At 43.0% G+C, this 20,447-nt stretch overlaps 2 protein-coding genes across 2 annotated transcripts; both read left to right on the forward strand.

Annotated features, from left to right (window-relative positions):
* The first annotated feature begins 4,637 nt into the window (after positions 1–4,637).
* Positions 4,638–8,264, forward strand: LOC142929736 (uncharacterized). Its single transcript, XM_076071492.1, has 4 exons — positions 4,638–5,014; positions 5,427–5,510; positions 6,197–6,280; positions 7,350–8,264. The coding sequence occupies exons 1-4, from the start codon at positions 4,748–4,750 to the stop codon at positions 7,566–7,568; spliced, it is 654 nt and encodes a 217-aa protein (XP_075927607.1). The 5' UTR covers positions 4,638–4,747; the 3' UTR covers positions 7,569–8,264.
* Positions 7,592–12,457, forward strand: LOC142929683 (ubiquitin carboxyl-terminal hydrolase 36-like). Its single transcript, XM_076071386.1, has 11 exons — positions 7,592–7,604; positions 7,944–8,141; positions 8,280–8,390; positions 8,726–8,828; positions 9,401–9,468; positions 10,505–10,575; positions 10,738–10,811; positions 10,931–11,039; positions 11,446–11,589; positions 12,081–12,181; positions 12,445–12,457. The coding sequence occupies exons 1-11, from the start codon at positions 7,592–7,594 to the stop codon at positions 12,455–12,457; spliced, it is 1,005 nt and encodes a 334-aa protein (XP_075927501.1).
* Positions 12,458–20,447: the final 7,990 nt, after the last annotated feature.

Raw genomic sequence — 20,447 nt, forward strand, 5'->3', positions numbered from 1 at the left:
ATATAATAGTCTGTGCTAATAACAAGTTTTGTTTTTTATCTTGTTTTTGAATCCCGAAACATTTTTGATCGGAGATTGAATTGGGTTAGCTATGTTGTATATGCCCCCCTTTCCATCTTAATATTAACACGTAATTTTTCAATACATATAGATACATATTTCTATTGTTTCTTTTAATTTTAATAATGAATAAAAACACCAAACCAGGCCTCAGCATGGCATGTGGAGGTCATATTTACCTTGACCCACTAACACGATTTTGACGTTCAGAGCCCTCCCAGGGTCAGAGGGAGCAGATAGAGAGCAGAGCGCAGCGGATTGCAATGGGGCTGACGTAAACACAAAGCCAGGGTCACTGGGAGGTTGCGTTAGCCTAGATCTAGTTAAGTCAACAAAGCTAATTGGTTCTGCATTACTATTAAAGTAACTTAAAGTCGGAATTTAACGACAGGGTAGGCTAAAGTTATTGATCTTCACACCCACTTCAATTGAACCCTGCCACAAGCTACGTCAATGTAACCATCACCCGTCTATTAATTTAATATGAAATGTATTCACATATTTTAATAATTTCTATACGACTTGACCCGAAGCCTATAACAATCAGGTTTTCCTAAGTCAACATAAATGCTCTAGCCTCCACCCATACGCAAATAATAAGCAGGGTTAAAGTAAGAGTAGAGAGGAAAAGAAATGCAAGCGCACAGCAAAACTGCAACATAAGCAAAGGGCGATGTTAAACCCAGGGTCGGAGAGAAAGGGAAATCCCGGCCGTCTTTGTATCCCTGCAGCGCGGGGTAGGAGTGTGTATACGCTTGGGGAAACACGAGTCAAACACCGCAACGAGAAGCTGACTCAGACCTTGGATTAATACAGAATCATAACTATGGAACTCAGATGAAATGAAATGTTAACTTAAAACTTTTTAACCATTTCTTTGTGCGTCGGTGAAAGTCGGAGGGAATATCGCCCCTCCCTCCAGGTTGTGCACCCAGACAGAGAGGTGCCTTCGAGACAATTTATAACATTTGATTGTTTTACTTGTGGGTTTTATGGTAGGAGTATGACAACGGAAGATACCGTGGGTGATGCACAAGGACACACACTGACACACGTACAGACACACACACGGACACAGATACATACGGACAAATCCTGACACAGCAAAAATCGAAAGAAACCCCGCCTTGTGGGCAGGATCCGAGTGAAGGGATTTTTGGGCATAAAAAGAGAATCCTGAGCATTGAAACCTCAGTTCGACCCGGGGGGGCGGGGTCGGCTCACCAGAGTTCGACCAGTGGGTCGACTCTCGGGAGACAGTTCGACTCGGAGGAGCAACTCGGAAGAGTTCGACCAGGGGGGTCGGAACTCGGGAAGTTCGACTCGGAGGAGGTCGGAACGCGGGGAGTTCGACCAGTGGGTCGGCTCAGGAGCAGTTCCAATCGGGAACGAGAGCAACAGGTCGCCAGCCGGCGAGCTGCAGAGCAGGGGGCGGCGAGCAGAAGCCAAAGTGGCCCCGTCGCTACCCACTGACGTTGGCAAGACTCGCAGGGTAGTGAGGCGTCACCTAGTGTGATTTCCAAGAGCTGAAAGACAGAGTATTGCTGATTCTACATTGAGTCCAGCTGCAGAGCGACCGACGCACCAAGCAAGAGCTTCTGCAAACCAGAGCAAGAGCACGTGCGACTTGAGTCATCCAGCAGTGGAGAAAAACCTGTTTTCAGCAAACCAGCAACGAGCACGTTCGAGTTCTCCACCCAGAGAGAGGGAGCGTGCCGATGCAGCTCATCCAACAGCGGAGAGAAACTGCTTCAGCGAACCAGCACGAGCGTGATCGCGCAGCTCATCCAGCAGTGGACAGAGGTGTCCACTGAGCGGAACTGAGAGCGATCAAGCAACTCTCCCCCGTGGACAGAGGCTGGCTGCTGTGTGGAGGAGGGCGGCGATTCGTATGATGCACTCCTACACACCTCACCGCTCTAAAGGGAGCGAGGCTACTTCTCCTACAAGCGATGCCAACTTCAGCGTATGGCAACGCAAAGAATTAATTCCAAACACTGACTATTCAAAACAATTCATATCACTCAAACATACACAGGTCCTTAACCAGAAGCGAACACTCAAGTCCGTGAACCATCTGGCTGTGGAAGCATCGTTCGTGTGATAACAGTCCGTCATTTATAAGTATATTCATAATTTCCCTCTTCAATATTTTGTTTTGGACTGTACTTCTAATCGCATAAGTTACCAACCGATCCATCAATACGAATTAGCCTTGGCACCTTCGCCACGGAGCTACGCTCCCGGGGAGGAATCGTGCTAAACCGATTTTCTGATCATACAATCTTATTCACGAATTAATTAATTAATCTCCCGTGAGATAACACGTTCCGCCGCATACCCTCACACTAAGCCATTTCGGTAATCTTATATTCTGTCCGGTGGATCTGTTGTTACATTTATGCCTTTGGAAATAATAACTGTTTGATTGTCTTTTTATATGAATACCGTTGCATGTTAATCAATCGCCTGTGATAATGTGCTGACCATTTCAAGCATAATGATCGTTCATATTATAATGTATAAGCTTTTGTGTAGCATAGCATTTGCATGTTCTGACTCTCTCACTAACAGCAATCGCTTTATGCGGGGTCCATGTGTTATCAAAGTGAAATCGTACAGTCGTTGATGATACTGTCTTGATACCGTGTGGATACCGTGTTGAAGTTCCGAGATTGAGAGTCACATACATATTATAGTTAAGGTTTAATTAGAAAATAAATTGATTAATACAGAAGTGGTCGTGTGATTCTTTCCTGAAGTTTTTGCATAAGATCTGTATCCTGCGACGAGATATGAACTCGGGAACCTAAACTATAAACACACCAATCCACACTCATTAAACTAAAGCGAACGATGTGAACATGGGACCTAAAATATGAACACTCGGGGAGTGTTAAAGCGAGAATCATTGTATTATGCTGATCAATAATACGAAGTTAGACAACGAGGCCGAATTGACACTAGGGTAACTGCACACGATTGATTGCGTTATCCTGATTGATAACCCCACCTCGTCAACGAGGCGGGGACCTGATTATCATGAAGGCTATCATTAACACAACCACTCGTATAAATTAATACGATCACCTCTCTAATTAGCATAGTTATACGCATAATTACACGAATTAACATAATTTTGGATTAATTATGCAAATTTCGAATTTCATTTAATTTTAATTATTTGTCATCAATTTTCACACACCCACATATACAACAGCTACATTTCAGCAGGGTCAACCTGAAGCGCTGCATTAATTTAAACCCCGTGCTGAATACTTGAAAAAATTACATTGTGCGACTGAAGCCGACGTGAAGCAGGCTAAGCCCTCATATATGTAGATTTGATTAACATTCGTGATTGTACCGTCTCAGATTCCCAAACCCCACCCATTGATCTTCTCCAGTCAAAATTGTACTTTATTGGTAACAGAGCACTTTAATTCACATTGATATCACTGCACATGAATCAAGTGTTGTGACTCGTATCTGCAACAATTGGACAAAAATCGAGACAGGTGAGCTCATTAAACCTCAATGAGTAATTAAATACGTTATTGAATATTAGAAAATACACTAATTAGAGCAAAGTTGACAAGCACTGATGCCCAACACACACCTGTTATCCCAGAGCTTGAGCAGGTGTGTTGCCAATCAGACAGCGTTAGTTGCTTAGCATGTCACAAGTGCAGAACAATTTGAATTGGGAGTAAATTAATAAAAGTGGAATTTTGGGAAACCTGTAATGTACCGCAAGGTGTCCTCCATGCCAGGATGGAATTCTTGCTAGAGTGGATTCTGGTGTTTAATGCTAAGTGAAACCTAACGCATACAGTGGGCTGTGTGTGATGTTACGCTTCTAATGCAGGCAAGCAATAGCTCTGTTAATTAGCACCAAGGAAAGCTATTTGAGCAACAAATGCAGTTAAATTTTGATTTAAAGCTTTCGTGACTATGCAGGGATTCATATTCTTGGTTCTTTCGGTAAAGTCACGTAGAAGGGAAACAATAAAATAATAAAAATATATAGCAATAAAATTCTCACGACGTTTCGACTGCAACACAAGTAATCAACATTAGGTGTGAAAAGCACAACAAGAAAATGCAGTTAAATTTTGATTTAAAGCTTTCGTGGCTGCAGGGATTCATATTCTTGGTTCTTTCGGTAAAGTCACGTAGAAGGGAAACAATAAATTAATAAAATAATAAATATATATAAAACAATAAAATTCTCACGACGTTTCGACTGCAACACAAGCAATCATCATCAAATTTTCTTGTTGTGGTTTTCACACCTGATGATGATTGCTTGTGTTGCAGTGGAAACGTCGTGAGAATTTTATTGTTTTATGTTTTTATTATTTTATTGTTTCCCTTCTACGTGACTTTACCGAAAGAACTAAGATTAAAAATGCAGTTGTGTGGCGTCGGTGTAGTCGGGAGTCTGTGACGTCATGTGACACTTGTCATAAGGTGTCTTATTGAAACGTCACTGCAGTCCGGCGCGTGACGTCAAGTGACACTCCTCATAAGGTGTCGTATTGTAACGTCACTGCAGTCCGGCGTGTGACGTCACATCCTACAGGCTCTTCGGATTTCTTGGGAAGCAGAGGTGTCTTCACTTGCCCTCTGGCGTTCTCGTGATAAAAATTTTTGGAAAGTTTCGGTGCTCTGGCACATTGGTGGCATGGCCACCATGAAGAAAGGTGTAAAGAAATTATTCAGAAAGTTTTTCAAAAAGCTATGCTGCTGTTGCCGAAGCAGTTCTGATGATGAGGACACCTATGCTGGGACCTCGCTGGGCAGTCCTGCTACGGTTCGCAAGGGCAGCCCTCTTTCGAGTCTGGTGAGCAGCCGTTCCAGTGAGAGCGTTTTTCAGAGCTGCAACACCAGTTTAACGTCAACGAGTCAGGAGGCATCAATCGTTGGACACAAGGAAAATGATCTGACTAAGGTAAGGGCAGTAAGATCTGCTGCAGAGAGGGAGATGACTCACAGCGGGTGACTGGGCACATCTAACAGAGTCTGTGCTAATAACTAGAAACATTCAATAATTCGTTTTTATTTGGAGAACGAAACATTGCAGTTAAGAGGTTCATTTGGTTTACCTATATATGGACAGGGTACGCCTGAAGCACTACAACAGAGTGTGACGCTAAAGCCGACATAAAGCAGGCTCACGTTGTTGAAAGCCTCAACAACAGTTTGAGACTGAAAGTGAGGAGACATCATCATCATCTGATGGACAGAAGTCAGATTCGTTGAATCAGATTTAAAAAGATGCAGTCCTCTTTCGAGTCTTTTGAAAGCTGCAACACCAGTTTAAAGTCGTGATGCATGTTGAACATCTTTCGCACCGTACCTAGGCAAACGTGCTGATCGGAGATGCGGGGAAGGACGGTGAGGAGACATCATCATCTGATGAAAGCAATGCAGATCATCTGACTAAGGTAAGGGAGGCTGTAGGAGCAACAAAGAGGGAGGATAAATCACAGCGGGTGACTGGGTACATCTAACAGAGTCTGCTAATAACTAGAAACATTCAATAACAATTTCTTTGTTATTTGGAGAACGAAAAATATCAATTCAGAGGTTCATTTGGTTTACCTATATATATGGACAGGGTACGCCTGAAGCACTACATTAATTTAAAAGTCGTACTAACTACCTAAAAACTACGCTGAGCCAAGTGATAATCTTCCCACAGAGTATGACGCTAAAGCCGACATAAAGCAGGCTCACGGTCTTAGTTCTTTCGGTAAAGTCACGTTGAAGGGAAACAACAAAATAATAAAATATATAAAGCAATAAAAATTATCACGACGTTTCGACCATAACACAAACGGTCGTCTTCAGGTGTGTTGGTTTGCATGAATTTATTTTAAAACGGTGAATTTTATCCATTTATTTATTTCTTTAAAACCCCGTTGGCGCCACGCGCAACGATTTGGCAGTTTATCGTTACTGCAGTCACGATAGCTTTAAATCAAAATTTCAGGCTCACGTTGTTGAAAGCTTCAACAGTTTGAGTCAGAAAGTGAGGAAAAAAACGGCAGCCCCCTTTCGAGTCTTTTGAAAGCTGCAACACCAGTTTAAAGTCGTGATGCATGTTGAACTTCTTTTGCACCGTACCTAGGCAAACGTGTTGCTCGGAGGTGCGGGGAAGGACGGTGAGGAGACATCATCATCTGAAGAAAGCAATGCAGATCATCTGACTAAGGTAAGGGAGGCTGTAGGAGCAGCAAAGAGGGAGGATAAATCACAGTAGGTGATTAGGCAAAATTCAATTATCACGTATGCTTTCGTGACCAAAATCATCCATAATACCGTTTTGTCCTTTCTTTTGGGTTAGATTACCGGCGAAACGTCGTACTCGGATTGTAAATGTTGTGGCTTGGCTCTCCAACACACCGGTGTGCTGTACTCGTAACGAATTGGCACGATCTGTTTAAGTGGTAAACCTTACAAATTGGCTGTGTCGGATTGTGGCCGGTTTAACGAAACATTTATATATTTACACGATCTAACAAGAAGAAAACCTGTAGTATAGATCAGTATTGATAAAATTAAGGTAAAAAATTAAAGTTTACGTTGCAAAACTTGCAAAGAAGACCAGTCCACACGTAAAGGTGCAGCCTTGAAATTGTTTGATCATACGATTGCTTGCGGTTGGGTTTGCACGAGAGGAAACTCACCTTCTACACCCACCAAACATCTTGGAAAATGTGGGAGCACCCACACCTGACCCCACAACACACATGGCTTGTCCATCGACTACCTGTGGTGTCCCTATTTATACTGCTGGGTGAATAAAGGTGGGAAGGATGTATTTCTACTGACATGCCAGGAAATTGTGGCACCAAATTCCGTACGATAACACCAGATTGCTAACCGTTGCATGAATAGCACATTAAGCCATTTGAGTATTTAAAATATGCATGATTTCCAATTTCACGCACTGCAAGAATGGGGAGGGCGTATGAAGGGATGTATACCCGTATGGGAATGTGTGTCCATATGGGTCTGTATTTGCGCTCAAGTGATATCACATGCATCTTTTTAACGTAACGTCTTCAGAATATCACTAAGGAGAATTTAGACAGAGTATGTTTTTGTCCAACTTCTTTGGAAACAAAGATAGATCCTGGTATCTAAAAGCAGAGTCTCCATTATTAGATTGGCTTGCCATGTTGTTCGAAATAAGAATCCGCACTTAGCAGTTTGAGCAATGCTGCAGTGTAGTGGCGATGCGTGTCTGTGACTTAAGGCTGCTTTTACTGCTGCCGTAGCAGGAGGCCAAGAGTATTCAACAGGCAGAAGCGGACACCATCTCCAGCATCGTCGTCAAGGATGAGGCATCCACATCACCCCCGGCGGTGTCAGCAGCAGATGACAAGGGGCTGGAGATCCAACACAGCACCGTTCCATCCGCCGTGTCTTTCGTGACCGAGTCCAGCACGACTGGGCTGCACAAACCTAATGCGGGAGGTAAGTGTTTGCTGGCGTGACCCTGTCCCTCCGATTAGTATGGATGGCGACGCACGGTGTGAAAGAAGTTCAACGTGCACACATACGTACACTTTGATATCTCGTCACGCTGCTGTGGTTGTCTAGCCATTGCTGTCGATGTAAAACTTACAGGCTGAAGATGCTCTTCAGGCAATTCTGATTACTAGTGCTGAACACTTCAAAAACATTTAATACATTTGCATCTCGCCAGCTGGTGAAGAGGATTGTGTCTACCTAACAGCACCACAAAAAATGCCAGCACGGGTACAGGCTAAGACACCCAATTTGTAAACCATTCCCTTCAGTAGTGCTGTGAGTTATAATAAAAGTGCTGTGAACGTTAATGATGTGTTTCCATCATGTCATGTGTGCAGATGAGGACAGCATTCCATCTTTAGAATTCACAACACCTGCGACAGACAACTTAGTTCTCAAGTGGCAGGAGGATCTACATGAGGGTGCTGGGCTCAACAACCTCGGGAATACGTGTTTCGTGAATGCCAGCCTGCAGGGCCTCACGTACACGGCGCCGCTGGCAAACTTTTTGCTTTACAGCGATCACTCATGGACCTGTGAGTTCTCCCAAGATATTTTGCATTCGAGACGAGCTACAATCGAGTGTTGTGTAGATTACCTGGCTGTGCGCGGCTGGGCAATTTGTGCGATTGGTTTGTATTTTCACTGTGTGTCACCCCTGCCCCTCTTCACAGGCAAACAGACTGAGTTTTGCATGATGTGTCTGTTGGAGAAACACGTCTTCAACACCTTCATGAATCGGGGCATGGCCATCGATCCCATCGACATAGTTCTCAATTTCAAAAGTAAGTTCCAGCACAATTCCCAAGTGTCTTTGACGTTGAAACATCGGTCATCTCAAGATCTCCTGAAAGGGCAGTTTGAATCAGTTTTTGTATACAATATCGAACAGAAAATTACTCGTTTTGGTCAGCACTGATTTTACAACTCCAATGCATCGGATGTTCTTCCGGTCCTGCATTACTCTCTTGATGCTCGTTCTAAACACTGCCAGCCATACCCAGTTCTGTGATTAACCCACAAATCTTCCAATTTAGTTGATGAGGGACTTCATAAGCTATATACTGTGCCAGCAACTGTGTGACCACATCATCTGTGACCTCTGTCCATTTCCACACAGACATCGGCGAGGACCTGTGTTTTGGCAGGCAGGAAGATGCGCATGTCTTTCTGAGTTACGTGATAGATACGCTGCACCAATCCTGCCTCTTCAACCAAAGCCAGTAAGTACTGCATGCCCCAGCAAACTCCATAAATAGTTGCACAATACCAGCACATGGATGCCTGGATTGTTCAGAAAAAAATATGTTCTCAGGATAACCAGGCTACAGTCTACATTATTGACTGCCAATACGCTCACCAAGCTTAAAAACCAGGCTACAGTCTACATTATAGACTGGCAGTACGCTCACTCCGATTAAGAACCAGTCTACATTAGTGGGTTTTTTGTTTTTTTAATTGTATATTTTATTATTCATATTTGTATTCACTTTATTTTAATTATTATTTAACAAATACACTAAATGCATGTTTCTAAATATGGAGGGAAAAATCGGTGGGCTCGTATAAAAAAAAAATACACGCAACCACAGGGAGAGAATGCAAACTGCAAATTTACAGGCGTCAGCATTGGGATCAAACCCATGACCTGTATAGCTGGCGAGGTAGTTAAGACATTGCCACTTCAGCGAGTTAATACTAGTAGGGAAAAACATGTAACTCTCCCGAGTGTTCATCTCGTAAAGACATTGCCTCTGGAGTAGCTGTCTGTGTGTTTCATTGCGTGTTTTTCCAGGCTGAATATTGACATGGAGACCCCAACATTGATCCACCAGATCTTCAGGGGGTACCTGAAATCGAGAGGTAGGTACCTGTGCCCCTTCTGGAAACATTCACCCTTTAAGTAGTGATTTCACCCAATTTCACAATCCATACTGGGCTATGCAAGCTCTCGCATGCAACCTTATATTCTCTGTAGATGTAAAAAAAACACGTACACAAGGACATAAGCACACATGCACAAAATATGCATTCCCTTTCCCGTTTCTCTTTCATTGTTTACAAGTTATATAATTCACTCTACTCCCATTCCTGTGGAGTTCTCTAGGTTAAAAGGGGTTGCATCAACTATACGAACATCTTTTGATTTAAAGCTTTCGTGACTGCAGGGATTCATATTCTTGGTTCTTTCGGTGAAGTCACCACGTAGAAGGGAAACTATAAAATAATAAAAATATAATACAATATACGAACATCATTAACTGGATTGTGCTAATGCTTATTTCTTTGACCACGCTGCGACGAGGCTACCCAACATGCAATCTGCCAGCAACATTTTAAACTTTAACATTGAATACAAATTAGTTTATGTCATCATTCATGTGACAATTTTAGCAGACCATCCCGATCATCATTGACTACACAAGTGAGAAAAGATGCCGAATACGGAAATAGATTTCACATGCTTATTACGCAAGAGTTTATCAAAGGTTTCTGTACGCCAAATGTAATTTCTCATCAGGCCACGTGGTGTACAGTGCAGTATCCAACTCGTAGCCCACCCTATGTTTCTGGCTTCTGTGCTATGAATAAAGATCACTCCTTAAAATGTCACCAATTGCATATTTTTCCTTGTAAGGCAGTGCTATTGACGAATGTGTTGAGTACCTGTGATTTATGTTAGGGCACCACTGCCAACACAGTATCAACAATAAATGTATTTAGTAGCCATTGCTGCTTTCACCAAATATGTTTTTAAATAACAATTATAGTCGCATCTGGGTTGGTGGTATTTGAACATTTTCATGATATTAGGCAGTTAACGTGTGAATACTTTTGATTATGATTATGCAATGTGCAGCAGTAATATTGTATGTTTTCATATTATGTGTTTTCACAGTTGAGTGCACGCAGTGCTTCAGCATCTCAGACACGTTGGACTCTTGCCTTGACATCTCTCTTAATATCAACGTAAGAATTGGGAAGGCTGCAGCCTGATGTCGATTTTTTTGTCATTCATTATATTTATGTACCACAACCAGTTGACTGCAGAGAGCCACTTAGCTCATTATTTTCTGAATTTCTATTCAAAGTAATAATTTTCCATGATTGTGCTTTCTTGGCTTTTGACAGAAATCCCTGGATCTGGTGAAGGCTTTGTATGAATTCACAAAGACCGAGAATCTTTCAGAATACAGATGTGGAATGTGAGTATGCAATCTTCCATCGTGCACCTTTAAACGTTCGTGTATATCCCCATTTATACAGTGTGTGATCAAACACGCACCTCGTCCGTAAACTAACGTTGCTATTGTCTGGCGAACAGGTGCTCACGCGTGGGGAAATCAACAAAGAGAGTGAGCCTGCACGTGGTGCCCAATGTGCTTATCGTCACCATTAAGCGATACGATGAGTTTGGGCACAAAATCGACAGGGTGAATTTTACTTCCTGCACAGAATGCAAACTGATATTCAGATATATTTTGTATTCAACGTTTTTTGTCATTTGGACGTATTGGCGGTACACCGGTGCAGCATGACACACCGGTCCTCATAAAACAGTAGAACATCAAAATGTGAACCGACACTCATCTGCCGACTGCTTTGAGATCACGATAAATTATTTTGACGCAGCCCCACAAAATTTCCTGAAATGGGTTGGGAATCGCTGGAAAATATATCATCGTGAAAAATGTGATTTTAGTTTTTTATATATACGGTGCACCAGTGTACCGCCAATACGTTAATTTGCTCCCTTCTTCTGCCCCTGCTTAGCCAGCTCCCTATTTTCCTCTCTTTTAATGCTTGGCCCATCACTGTCTCCTCCCTCATCCCTTGTAGGAGTTCCTCTTCCCTGAAAAACTCGACATACGGCCGTTCATGTCTAGTCAGGTTGTGCAAGAGTCGCAACTTTATTCACTCTACTCGGTGATTGTGCACCACGGGACCACCACCAATAGCGGCCACTACTACTCGTACAACAAGGTGATGTTCTGCATGATAAACAAAAAAACAAATATCCCCCATATAGCCTTACCCGACTGTTGGGGCAAGTGCTGTTCATGAGCACCTGTCAAAGCCAGAATGACACACGCGGGGGTGGGTGGCCAGCACTACACCCGGCCGCCTTTGTCCCCTGAGTGGTAATTTTTACATATTGCACCATGTGTTCATTTGAGGCTGAGTGGACCGAGGGAACGAGGCCCACGACCAGTTGAGATAATCGTCACTGGTGTTACGTCGTAAGCGGGAATTGACCTCTGGTTGCCGGGTTCGTAGTGCAATGTGCTAACCGCTACGCTACTGTTTCCCTCTATGATAATACATACACACACACACACGAAGCATATGAGTACACGTGTTAACTTCCATATAATATTCCACTTTCATGATCTGTCACTATGGCTGGCTTTTAAATGAGTCAGGTGCAATTGGGTAATGATCGTAATTAAGTGTACATGTATTTTTTCCTTCAGGTCAGCAATGGCAGCTGGTTCAGAATGGACGATGCTGACGTGGAGCCAGTCGCCAAGTCAGAGGTTCTTCAAGACCAGGCCTACATCCTCTTCTATATGCGGTAAGTTGTACTCATGATGTATTTTCACAAACCATAAAACCTCAAACTGGAGAATTTACCCTAAGTCAAACAGTGTTGTCTGACAGTGTTGTACGCACTCTTACTCGGCCCACAATTATATTTTGAAGGTGGTTACCACGTGAGTTATCAGCCATTTTCGGTGCAATTCATTTCTCTAGGTAGTTTCAATGACAGGCAGTTTTCTGTGGTGTCCTGTTGGCCAGTGGAATAATTGTGATGGTGATGATGTGTGCTATGTGTAGGTCACCAGAGTAGAATGCCATCCCAGTGGACATCGAGGACTCTCAGTCTTCAAACTGGGTGGCATCAAGAACACAAAGAGAGCTCCCAAGTGCTCGGACTACACAAAGAAGGACACTCAAGGAAGAAAGAAGACGAGCCGGAGACACACTGCATACACACACGCGCACCTTAGCAGACACATTGGAGACTTAGAGATTTAGACTGATATCAGATGCTCCCTCCTTACAGGCAATCCCCGGGTTACGGAAGCGTTAGGTTCCCGAGGAAGATCCGCAACCTGAATTTTCCGTATGTCGGAAACTCAACAATTTCCCCCAAATCTAGATAAAATCCCATAGCCGGAAATAGTTGTGCCTCCCGTACCGTTTTCTTTAATTACTGTAGTTTCATCCCTATAATCCGGGGACTGCCTGTAGCTAGTTTTCAATCCTAACCCACCTAGTGAGCGATAATGGTCTAGGTTTCTCAAAAGGAAGGACATTAATAAACATCTGATATGATGGGATAACTTTCACAAACATTTGTTTAGATTTTCTTTGGTTCTTTCGGTAAAGTCACGTAGAATGAGAATAAAATAATAAATTGATAAAATAAAATAACACAATAATATTCTCACGACGTTTCGGCCACAACACAAGCGGCCTTCATCAGGTGAAGGGAGCGAGACTGTCTGGTAGGACAGCGCTGGAGTGAGAGAGCCACGTTCAGATCACGGCTTTTAAGCTGTGTGAGAGGAACAAAGAGCCTTGACGAAGGAATTAGCATAAAATTTAGCATTGAAAAGGCTGAATGATTAGCTTGTGACTGGTCACAGAAATAGCTATGTTAAAAGTTAAAGCACACACATCCGCAGAGGCACCCATTGTTAAAAGGAATTAGCATAGAATTTAGCATTGAAATAGCTAAATTAAGGCATTCGCTTGTAACTGCTACAGAAATAGTTACGTTGAAGTCAGAGCATACACATTCACCGAGGCACTTAGTACAAATCAAAACAGGAGAATTTAGCATTGAAATAACTAGGCGAATTTAGCATTGAAATAACTGGGTGATTTGCTGGTGACTGGTCACAGAAATGACTACACATCTGAGCTATTCACAGTACTATATAGTGAACCAATAAAAATTAAAATATAAATTACCTTCATGTTATCAATAAACTCTATATTCTCCAATCAGCTAAGCTACCAACCATAAGTCGTTATATATCACAATGCTATATGGCGAACAAATGGGTGGATTCTTACCCTCAAATTTCCGTACCACGGATAGCTACGGGCCCCGTTCAGACGGACGAGTTCGTCCATGGTCGGAACAGAGGAGGGGGAGAGAGACAGCTGCGAAGCCCTAGTATACTCCATGTTGTAAACCATACCATTAACCGTGGTGTGAGAGGTATTAAGAGGCAATGCTGGCGAAAGAGCTGCGGTCTGAAGGTCATCGTAAAATTACAATTAATTAAGAACAGAAATGATTTAACACATCTTTCCAGTGGTTACTAAGCCTGAATCCATCTTCTCGGTTGAAATTGTCTCTGTGCTTGTATATGTGAATGGCCTCATGAACGAATCTCTCATGGTAGCCAGTTGGTTTGCAAAGAACCTCCGTCTTGGAGAAGTCAATGTCATGTGAGCCCACTGAATTGTAACAGTGATCTGCCACGGCCGAGGAGTTCGTCTTACCGTGTTTCAAGTCTGCTTTATGTTCGCGGATGCGGTCCGAGATATGTCTTTTGGTTTCTCCAATGTAGCTACTACCACAGAGGCACTTTAGTTTGTAAACGCCCGGGTACTGTATGTCTGGAAGAGCATCTTTTACAGATGGAACTAAATCACGGATTTTGTGTACTGTGTTGAATCGGACCTGGATCTTGTGTTTATTCAGGATTTTGGAGATCTTTTTAGTGACCCCTGCAATGTAGGGTAAGGTGATGGTTTTGAGTGGCTCCACAAGAGGATCCTTCTTCATGACTGGAGTGATGGCTTTGCGGATTGTGTAGTCGGAGTAGCCATTAGCCCTGAGAGCCTGGTGTACGTGCTTGAGTTCACTGGTAATGTGTTCCTGGTCGGAAATGCATTGGGCTCTATGGTATAGAGTCTTGATGAGGCAGTTCTTCTGGGATGGATGGTGGTGGGAATCCGGTTTCAAGTAAGCATCTGTATGGGTAGCTTTCCTGTAGACAGAGTGGCTCATTGAACCATCATGTCTCCTTTTAATTAAGACATCCAGAAAGGGTAGTTTGCCATCTTTTTCGACCTCCATGGTAAATCTGATGGCTGGGTGTATGGAATTGATGTGGTCGCGGAATTGGTCTAGAGCAGGCTGGCCATGTGGCCAGATGACAAAGGTGTCATCAACATACCTCTTCCATAAGGTCGGGCGTAGAGTGGCAGTCTGGATGGCGTCAGTTTCAAATTTTTCCATGAATACGTTGGCTACAACCGGAGATAGGGGGGAGCCCATTGGGGTGCCCTCAGTTTGTTTGTAGAAAGTTCCATTCCAGGTGAAGTATGTGTTGGTTAAGCAATGTCTCACCAGGGGGGGTACATCAGTATGCAGTCCTTGATGAACCAGGTCTTCAATGATAGCGATGGTGTCAGGTACCGGGACTTTGGTGAACAAGGACACCACATCAAAACTGACAAGCAGGTCGTTTGGGGACAGGGAAATGTCTTTGATTGTCGATACCAGGTGAGTAGAATTTAGTACCGCAGGTGGTTTTTCCAGTGAAAGGTCGCAGTATATCAGCCAGAAAACGTGCCAGTTTGTAGGTGGGGGAGCTGATAGTAGAGACGATGGGACGAAGGGGTGTATCTTCTTTGTGTATCTTTGGAAGGCCATATAATCTTGGTGGTCTGGCAGCAGAGGGTTTCAACAAGAACTGTTTGTTCTCATCAATTAATGCTGTTGAATCGGCCGTGGCAGATCACTGTTACAATTCAGTGGGCTCACATGACATTGACTTCTCCAAGACGGAGGTTCTTTGCAAACCAACTGGCTACCATGAGAGATTCGTTCATGAGGCCATTCACATATACAAGCACAGAGACAATTTCAACCGAGAAGATGGATTCAGGCTTAGTAACCACTGGAAAGATGTGTTAAATCATTTCTGTTCTTAATTAATTGTAATTTTACGATGACCTTCAGACCGCAGCTCTTTCGCCAGCATTGCCTCTTAATACCTCTCACACCACGGTTAATGGTATGGTTTACAACATGGAGTATACTAGGGCTTCGCAGCTGTCTCTCTCCCCCTCCTCTGTTCCGACCATGGACGAACTCGTCCGTCTGAACGGGGCCCGTAGCTATCCGTGGTACGGAAATTTGAGGGTAAGAATCCACCCATTTTTTCGCCATATAGCATTGTGATATATAACGACTTATGGTTGGTAGCTTAGCTGATTGGAGAATATAGAGTTTATTGATAACATGAAGGTAATTTATATTTTAATTTTTATTGGTTCACTATATAGTACTGTGAATAGCTCAGATGTGTAGTCATTTCTGTGACCAGTCACCAGCAAATCACCCAGTTATTTCAATGCTAAATTCGCCTAGTTATTTCAATGCTAAATTCTCCTGTTTTGATTTGTACTAAGTGCCTCGGTGAATGTGTATGCTCTGACTTCAACGTAACTATTTCTGTAGCAGTTACAAGCGAATGCCTTAATTTAGCTATTTCAATGCTAAATTCTATGCTAATTCCTTCGTCAAGGCTCTTTGTTCCTCTCACACAGCTTAAAAGCCGTGATCTGAACGTGGCTCTCTCACTCCAGCGCTGTTCTACCAGACAGTCTCGCTCCCTTCACCTGATGAAGGCCGCTTGTGTTGTGGCCGAAACGTTGTGAGAATATTATTGTTATTTTATTTTATCAATTTATTCTTTTATTCTCATTCTACGTGACTTTACCGAAAGAACCAAAGAAGATGAATCATTGCAGTCACGAAAGCTTTAAATCGAAATTTGTTTAGATTATTGATTATTTTGCTGTAATAAATTTCTATAAGATAAACCAGTTTATTAAGCTATCATTTGTTGCCAGGTTGCTTCTGAATGAGAGGCTCATAGCTCAGTATGCTTTACCTGGTAGGATAAAACATAGTTTAGTATTATTTGTATATATTTGCTATACTTTTCACTGTCAAGTTTTTGTGTTGTGTTGTATTATTCTCACCTGCCCCGACTGGACATCTGTGAAAAAGAGGTTTATAGCTCATCGGATTCCTGCTGTATAAATAAATATTCTGATGAGCGTTAACGGAAAGGTTTTGTTTGTCCCAACATAGTCTACCATGTGGCTGTCATGAGTAACCATCTGTTTTTTGTTGCACCGAAATTATCTGAAGCTACATGTTGTGTAGACTCGGTGTTTGTGTAGATGTGATAGTTTTAAAGATGGTATGCTAGGATTTTAAGTCTTGCCGGTATGTTGTCTATGTATTGGTGCCATGTCATTGCGCTTGAGCGTTTCCAACAGCACTGCCTCCATCAAATCCAGGGGATCAAGTGCAAGTGTCCTCCATGCTGACACCACCAGCATTGAAGCAATACTTCTAAAAAAACAACTCTGATGGACTGGCCACTGCTTCCGCGTACCTGAGAACTGCCTTCCCCACCAGATCCTTTTCTCCCAGCTCTCTAATGGGCAGCGGACGAGGGGAGGACAAAGTAAGCAGTTCAAGGACACCCTCAAGTCCTCCCTGAAGTACAGAAACATCAGGCTTCGAGATTCGACGGAGTAGGCTGCCGCCCACCTTGGGTGGCGCTGCTGCATCCACCAGGCGACGGCCCACTGAGACCCAACGTCTTGATGCCGAATCGCTGCCAAATAACAACAGAAAAGGAAGCTAACCCAGCATTGTGGCTCCCACTTCTATCTGGGACCACGTGACCCCAAAGCTCAAAGATCTGCAGATCGTGAATTGGACTCCTCAGCCACCTCAAGATCTGATGGGTGTCATCCTCGAACCCCAAGGGGCTGCCGCCGATGAAGACGAAGTCCACACCATCTCCGCATGCACCCATTGTCCACCAAACATGCGGGCAGGCCATCTCTTATATAACCTCTAACCAAATATTACAGATAACCAAATATTATAAGCAACATTGATGGAAATGTGCACAATTAGAACAGCTCACTTGATCAAAGTTCAACCAATGATCGTCTCGACAATATTTGCTTAATTTGCAACTTTGCTCATGGAATTAAAATGCAAGATAAATTACATCCATAATAGAGGTATTTTGGGTTAGTTCGCTTAAATATATAAATGTGTCGTTAAAACCCGCCACCACCCGACACAGCCAACTAGTAAGGGTTGTCACGTAAACAGAACATGTAAATTGGTCACTAGTACAGCACATCGGTGTGATGGAGAGCGAAGCCACAACATTGACAATCTGAGTACGATGTTTCGCCAGTAATTACAACCAGCTTCATCAGGCGACAACCAAATTTGTGAAGTCCACCTGTTTCCTTATAGAGGCGTAGATGTGGTAACCACACTTCTACGCTCTTGCGCAAAGTGGGGGTGTGGGGATTAATGAGGCAACGTACACTCTGCATGTGGATTATGAGAGCCCTTTGATCTTGTCCTTCCTGTCCATTGTGTGTATTAAAATAGCCCTACCAACGGTAATCACTATTGAAGTATGGTGGCCTGTATAGGCGTGGATTTAAACAATTTATTATTTGATGATTCACAGTAAATATAACAGGTCACAGTGATATGTAGTCATGTTTTTTTTCATCTCTGTGATGGGGTGATTTTAAAATATTTTTACAGTATTATGTTTGTTAGTGTTGGCTCTTTCCAGGCTGCTGTTGTGGGCAGCAGAGGGCAGTGCAGCAAAATCAATTGTACTTTCTTTGCACTCATCTATGCAACGCCACCTTGACTAGCGTGGTGAAGTATGGTCAATAACCTCACGGCCCGCAGTGTGGAGACCCTCATCCAGCAGTGGATTGACACGTGACTTTAAATACAGTACTACCTTATATATTTGTAGTGGGTTCGAATTAGGTGCACACACGACTCCTTGGGAGGCAACGCTGATTTATTAGAACGGTAAGTAATATAACACTGCACATAAGGTGGTGACCACCGACCTACTCTAGCTAACACATACTTCTCAAATACTCTAGCGTGACCCAGCCAGGTGGGCTACTGCCAGGTCCACTGACTGGATGCTTGACTCTTCTTGGCATCTTCACGATGCATCTTCGTTCTTGATACGGGCAGCCTCGAACCTCGTGAGGCGGCTGCTTATATGGGCCTCGGCGTGCCCGGGCCCCGCCCCGGCCACACCTCCCTTCGAGAACCCTCTCGAAGCCCCCCTGCTGTCCACGTGCCCTCCAAGGTGCCCCCTAGGCCCCCGGCCCCCACTGGGGTCCAGTCACGTGTCCAGCCGGGGTCACAGAGTGCCAAATCGAATCCTCAGGTATAATTTGTTGGAAGAGTTAAAGTGTTTATTTATTTATACATTGAGTTTCATTTGGCTTTTTACTAGGCCTGATTACCGAAGGAAACCTCATGGAGTCTCATGACTTGTTTTCAGGAGGGTCTAACCAACTTTTCCCCACTAGGAAGTGAAGATTGCTACGTATAATCCCAGTGAGAAATCTTTTGGTAAATGTAATAATTTGACCCCTTTGAATGCCGGCACACATTCTTGCGAATAATGTCAAGGATTCTTTTTACGTCCACTCTGAAGTCGATGGCACTTATTTTTATGGTTGATGCACACCGCAGTAATAACGAGGGCGGCCGACGGATTCGAACCGTGAACCTCTGTAACGAGTGGCGAATGTGCTTCCCGCTGGGTCATGTGTTACGATTTCCTGGTTTTATGATTCTGTCTCTGCGAAGCATTGTTGCTACCTTGTTCAATCATCCACAGACACGATCTATCCACTGCTGAATTAAGGCCTTTCCAAGCCATGGCTATATCTCATGGTCTTGCAAAGCAGCAAACCATGGTATAACTGTAGACACCATCAAAGAAGCGGGACCAGATATTGGAGCAAAATTATAAAACCTATGCATATGTTAGATTTTAAATTGAAAATTAATGAATATCATTTACCATTGTGCTTGGCCTTTGTAGACTGAAAGAAGTACTTGACGCAATGAAAATTGATACTCATTTAAGTTCTCGAATCAAGGCCTACATTAAATATAAGAAATGTTTGGAAATAAAAACAATGTACAAAATATTAACAACCTACACTGATATTTTGATGAAGGAAGTAACAAAATTCATAGTGGAAGGTTAGTCAAACAAGGCTATTCACAAATCCACTCACACATTTTCTGAAAATTAGATTTGATAAATTGTAGAAAAAATAGCCATCTCAGATTCCCTAATGACATCGTCATTATAACAACCAAAAGTAAAGTAATACAGGAAATTATTGAAGAAATACCAAAGAAGGCTGCAAAGTGGGGCGAAAGATAAATGAGCAAAACAAAAGCCATGAAAAAAGTTCACTGAACAAGAGGAAATAATCATTGAATCAAAGTCGCTGTTTAAACTGGATCAATCTTTTATTTAAACTGGAGAAATATTAGAGGGAGACATCTGGGAAATCTAAGTGTGTATCAAGGGCAATTATTGAAGGTGAAAAGGGATCAAAATAATGAACTAGAGATGAGTGTCTACAAAACAATTATATTCTGTGCATATTGCCTGGCATAACACTTGGATCACAAAGAACATGGAAAAGAATGTGCAAAATCCGTGCACTTTTCTGCGAGATTGGTTTGTGTATGATGACAGTGAAACTGATTTTTTATTCTCAAAGCTGGAATTTAGCCAAATTAAGTGTTACATTAAATGTTATTTGGGTGCGTTCAATGGGTGACTGAGCTGAGACCATCAACTCATTCCACTCCAAAACCCAATTTAAATCTGGGTGGTTGCTTGGATTCAAATCCAGGATTTCGGCAGTTCTGGTTCCATGCTCTCACTTCTCAGCCACCTCGCTCCCCTGAATTG

This window comes from Petromyzon marinus, chromosome 33 (assembly GCF_048934315.1).
Source record: "Petromyzon marinus isolate PM22_M1 ecotype Great Lakes invasive population chromosome 33, UKy_Petmar_22M1.pri1.0, whole genome shotgun sequence".
In the NCBI taxonomy this organism is placed as follows: domain Eukaryota; kingdom Metazoa; phylum Chordata; class Hyperoartia; order Petromyzontiformes; family Petromyzontidae; genus Petromyzon; species Petromyzon marinus.

Excerpts from the sequence above, each read along its gene's own strand:
- LOC142929736 (XM_076071492.1), top strand. The coding sequence starts at position 4,748 with ATGGCCACCATGAAGAAAGGTGTAAAGAAATTATTCAGAAAGTTTTTC. Across the intron at positions 5,015-5,426 it reads AGGAAAATGATCTGACTAAG|GCAAACGTGCTGATCGGAGA; the intron begins GTAAGGGCAGTA and ends CACCGTACCTAG. Across the intron at positions 5,511-6,196 it reads ATGCAGATCATCTGACTAAG|GCAAACGTGTTGCTCGGAGG; the intron begins GTAAGGGAGGCT and ends CACCGTACCTAG.
- LOC142929683 (XM_076071386.1), top strand. Across the intron at positions 8,391-8,725 it reads CATAGTTCTCAATTTCAAAA|ACATCGGCGAGGACCTGTGT; the intron begins GTAAGTTCCAGC and ends ATTTCCACACAG. Across the intron at positions 8,829-9,400 it reads TGCCTCTTCAACCAAAGCCA|GCTGAATATTGACATGGAGA; the intron begins GTAAGTACTGCA and ends GTGTTTTTCCAG.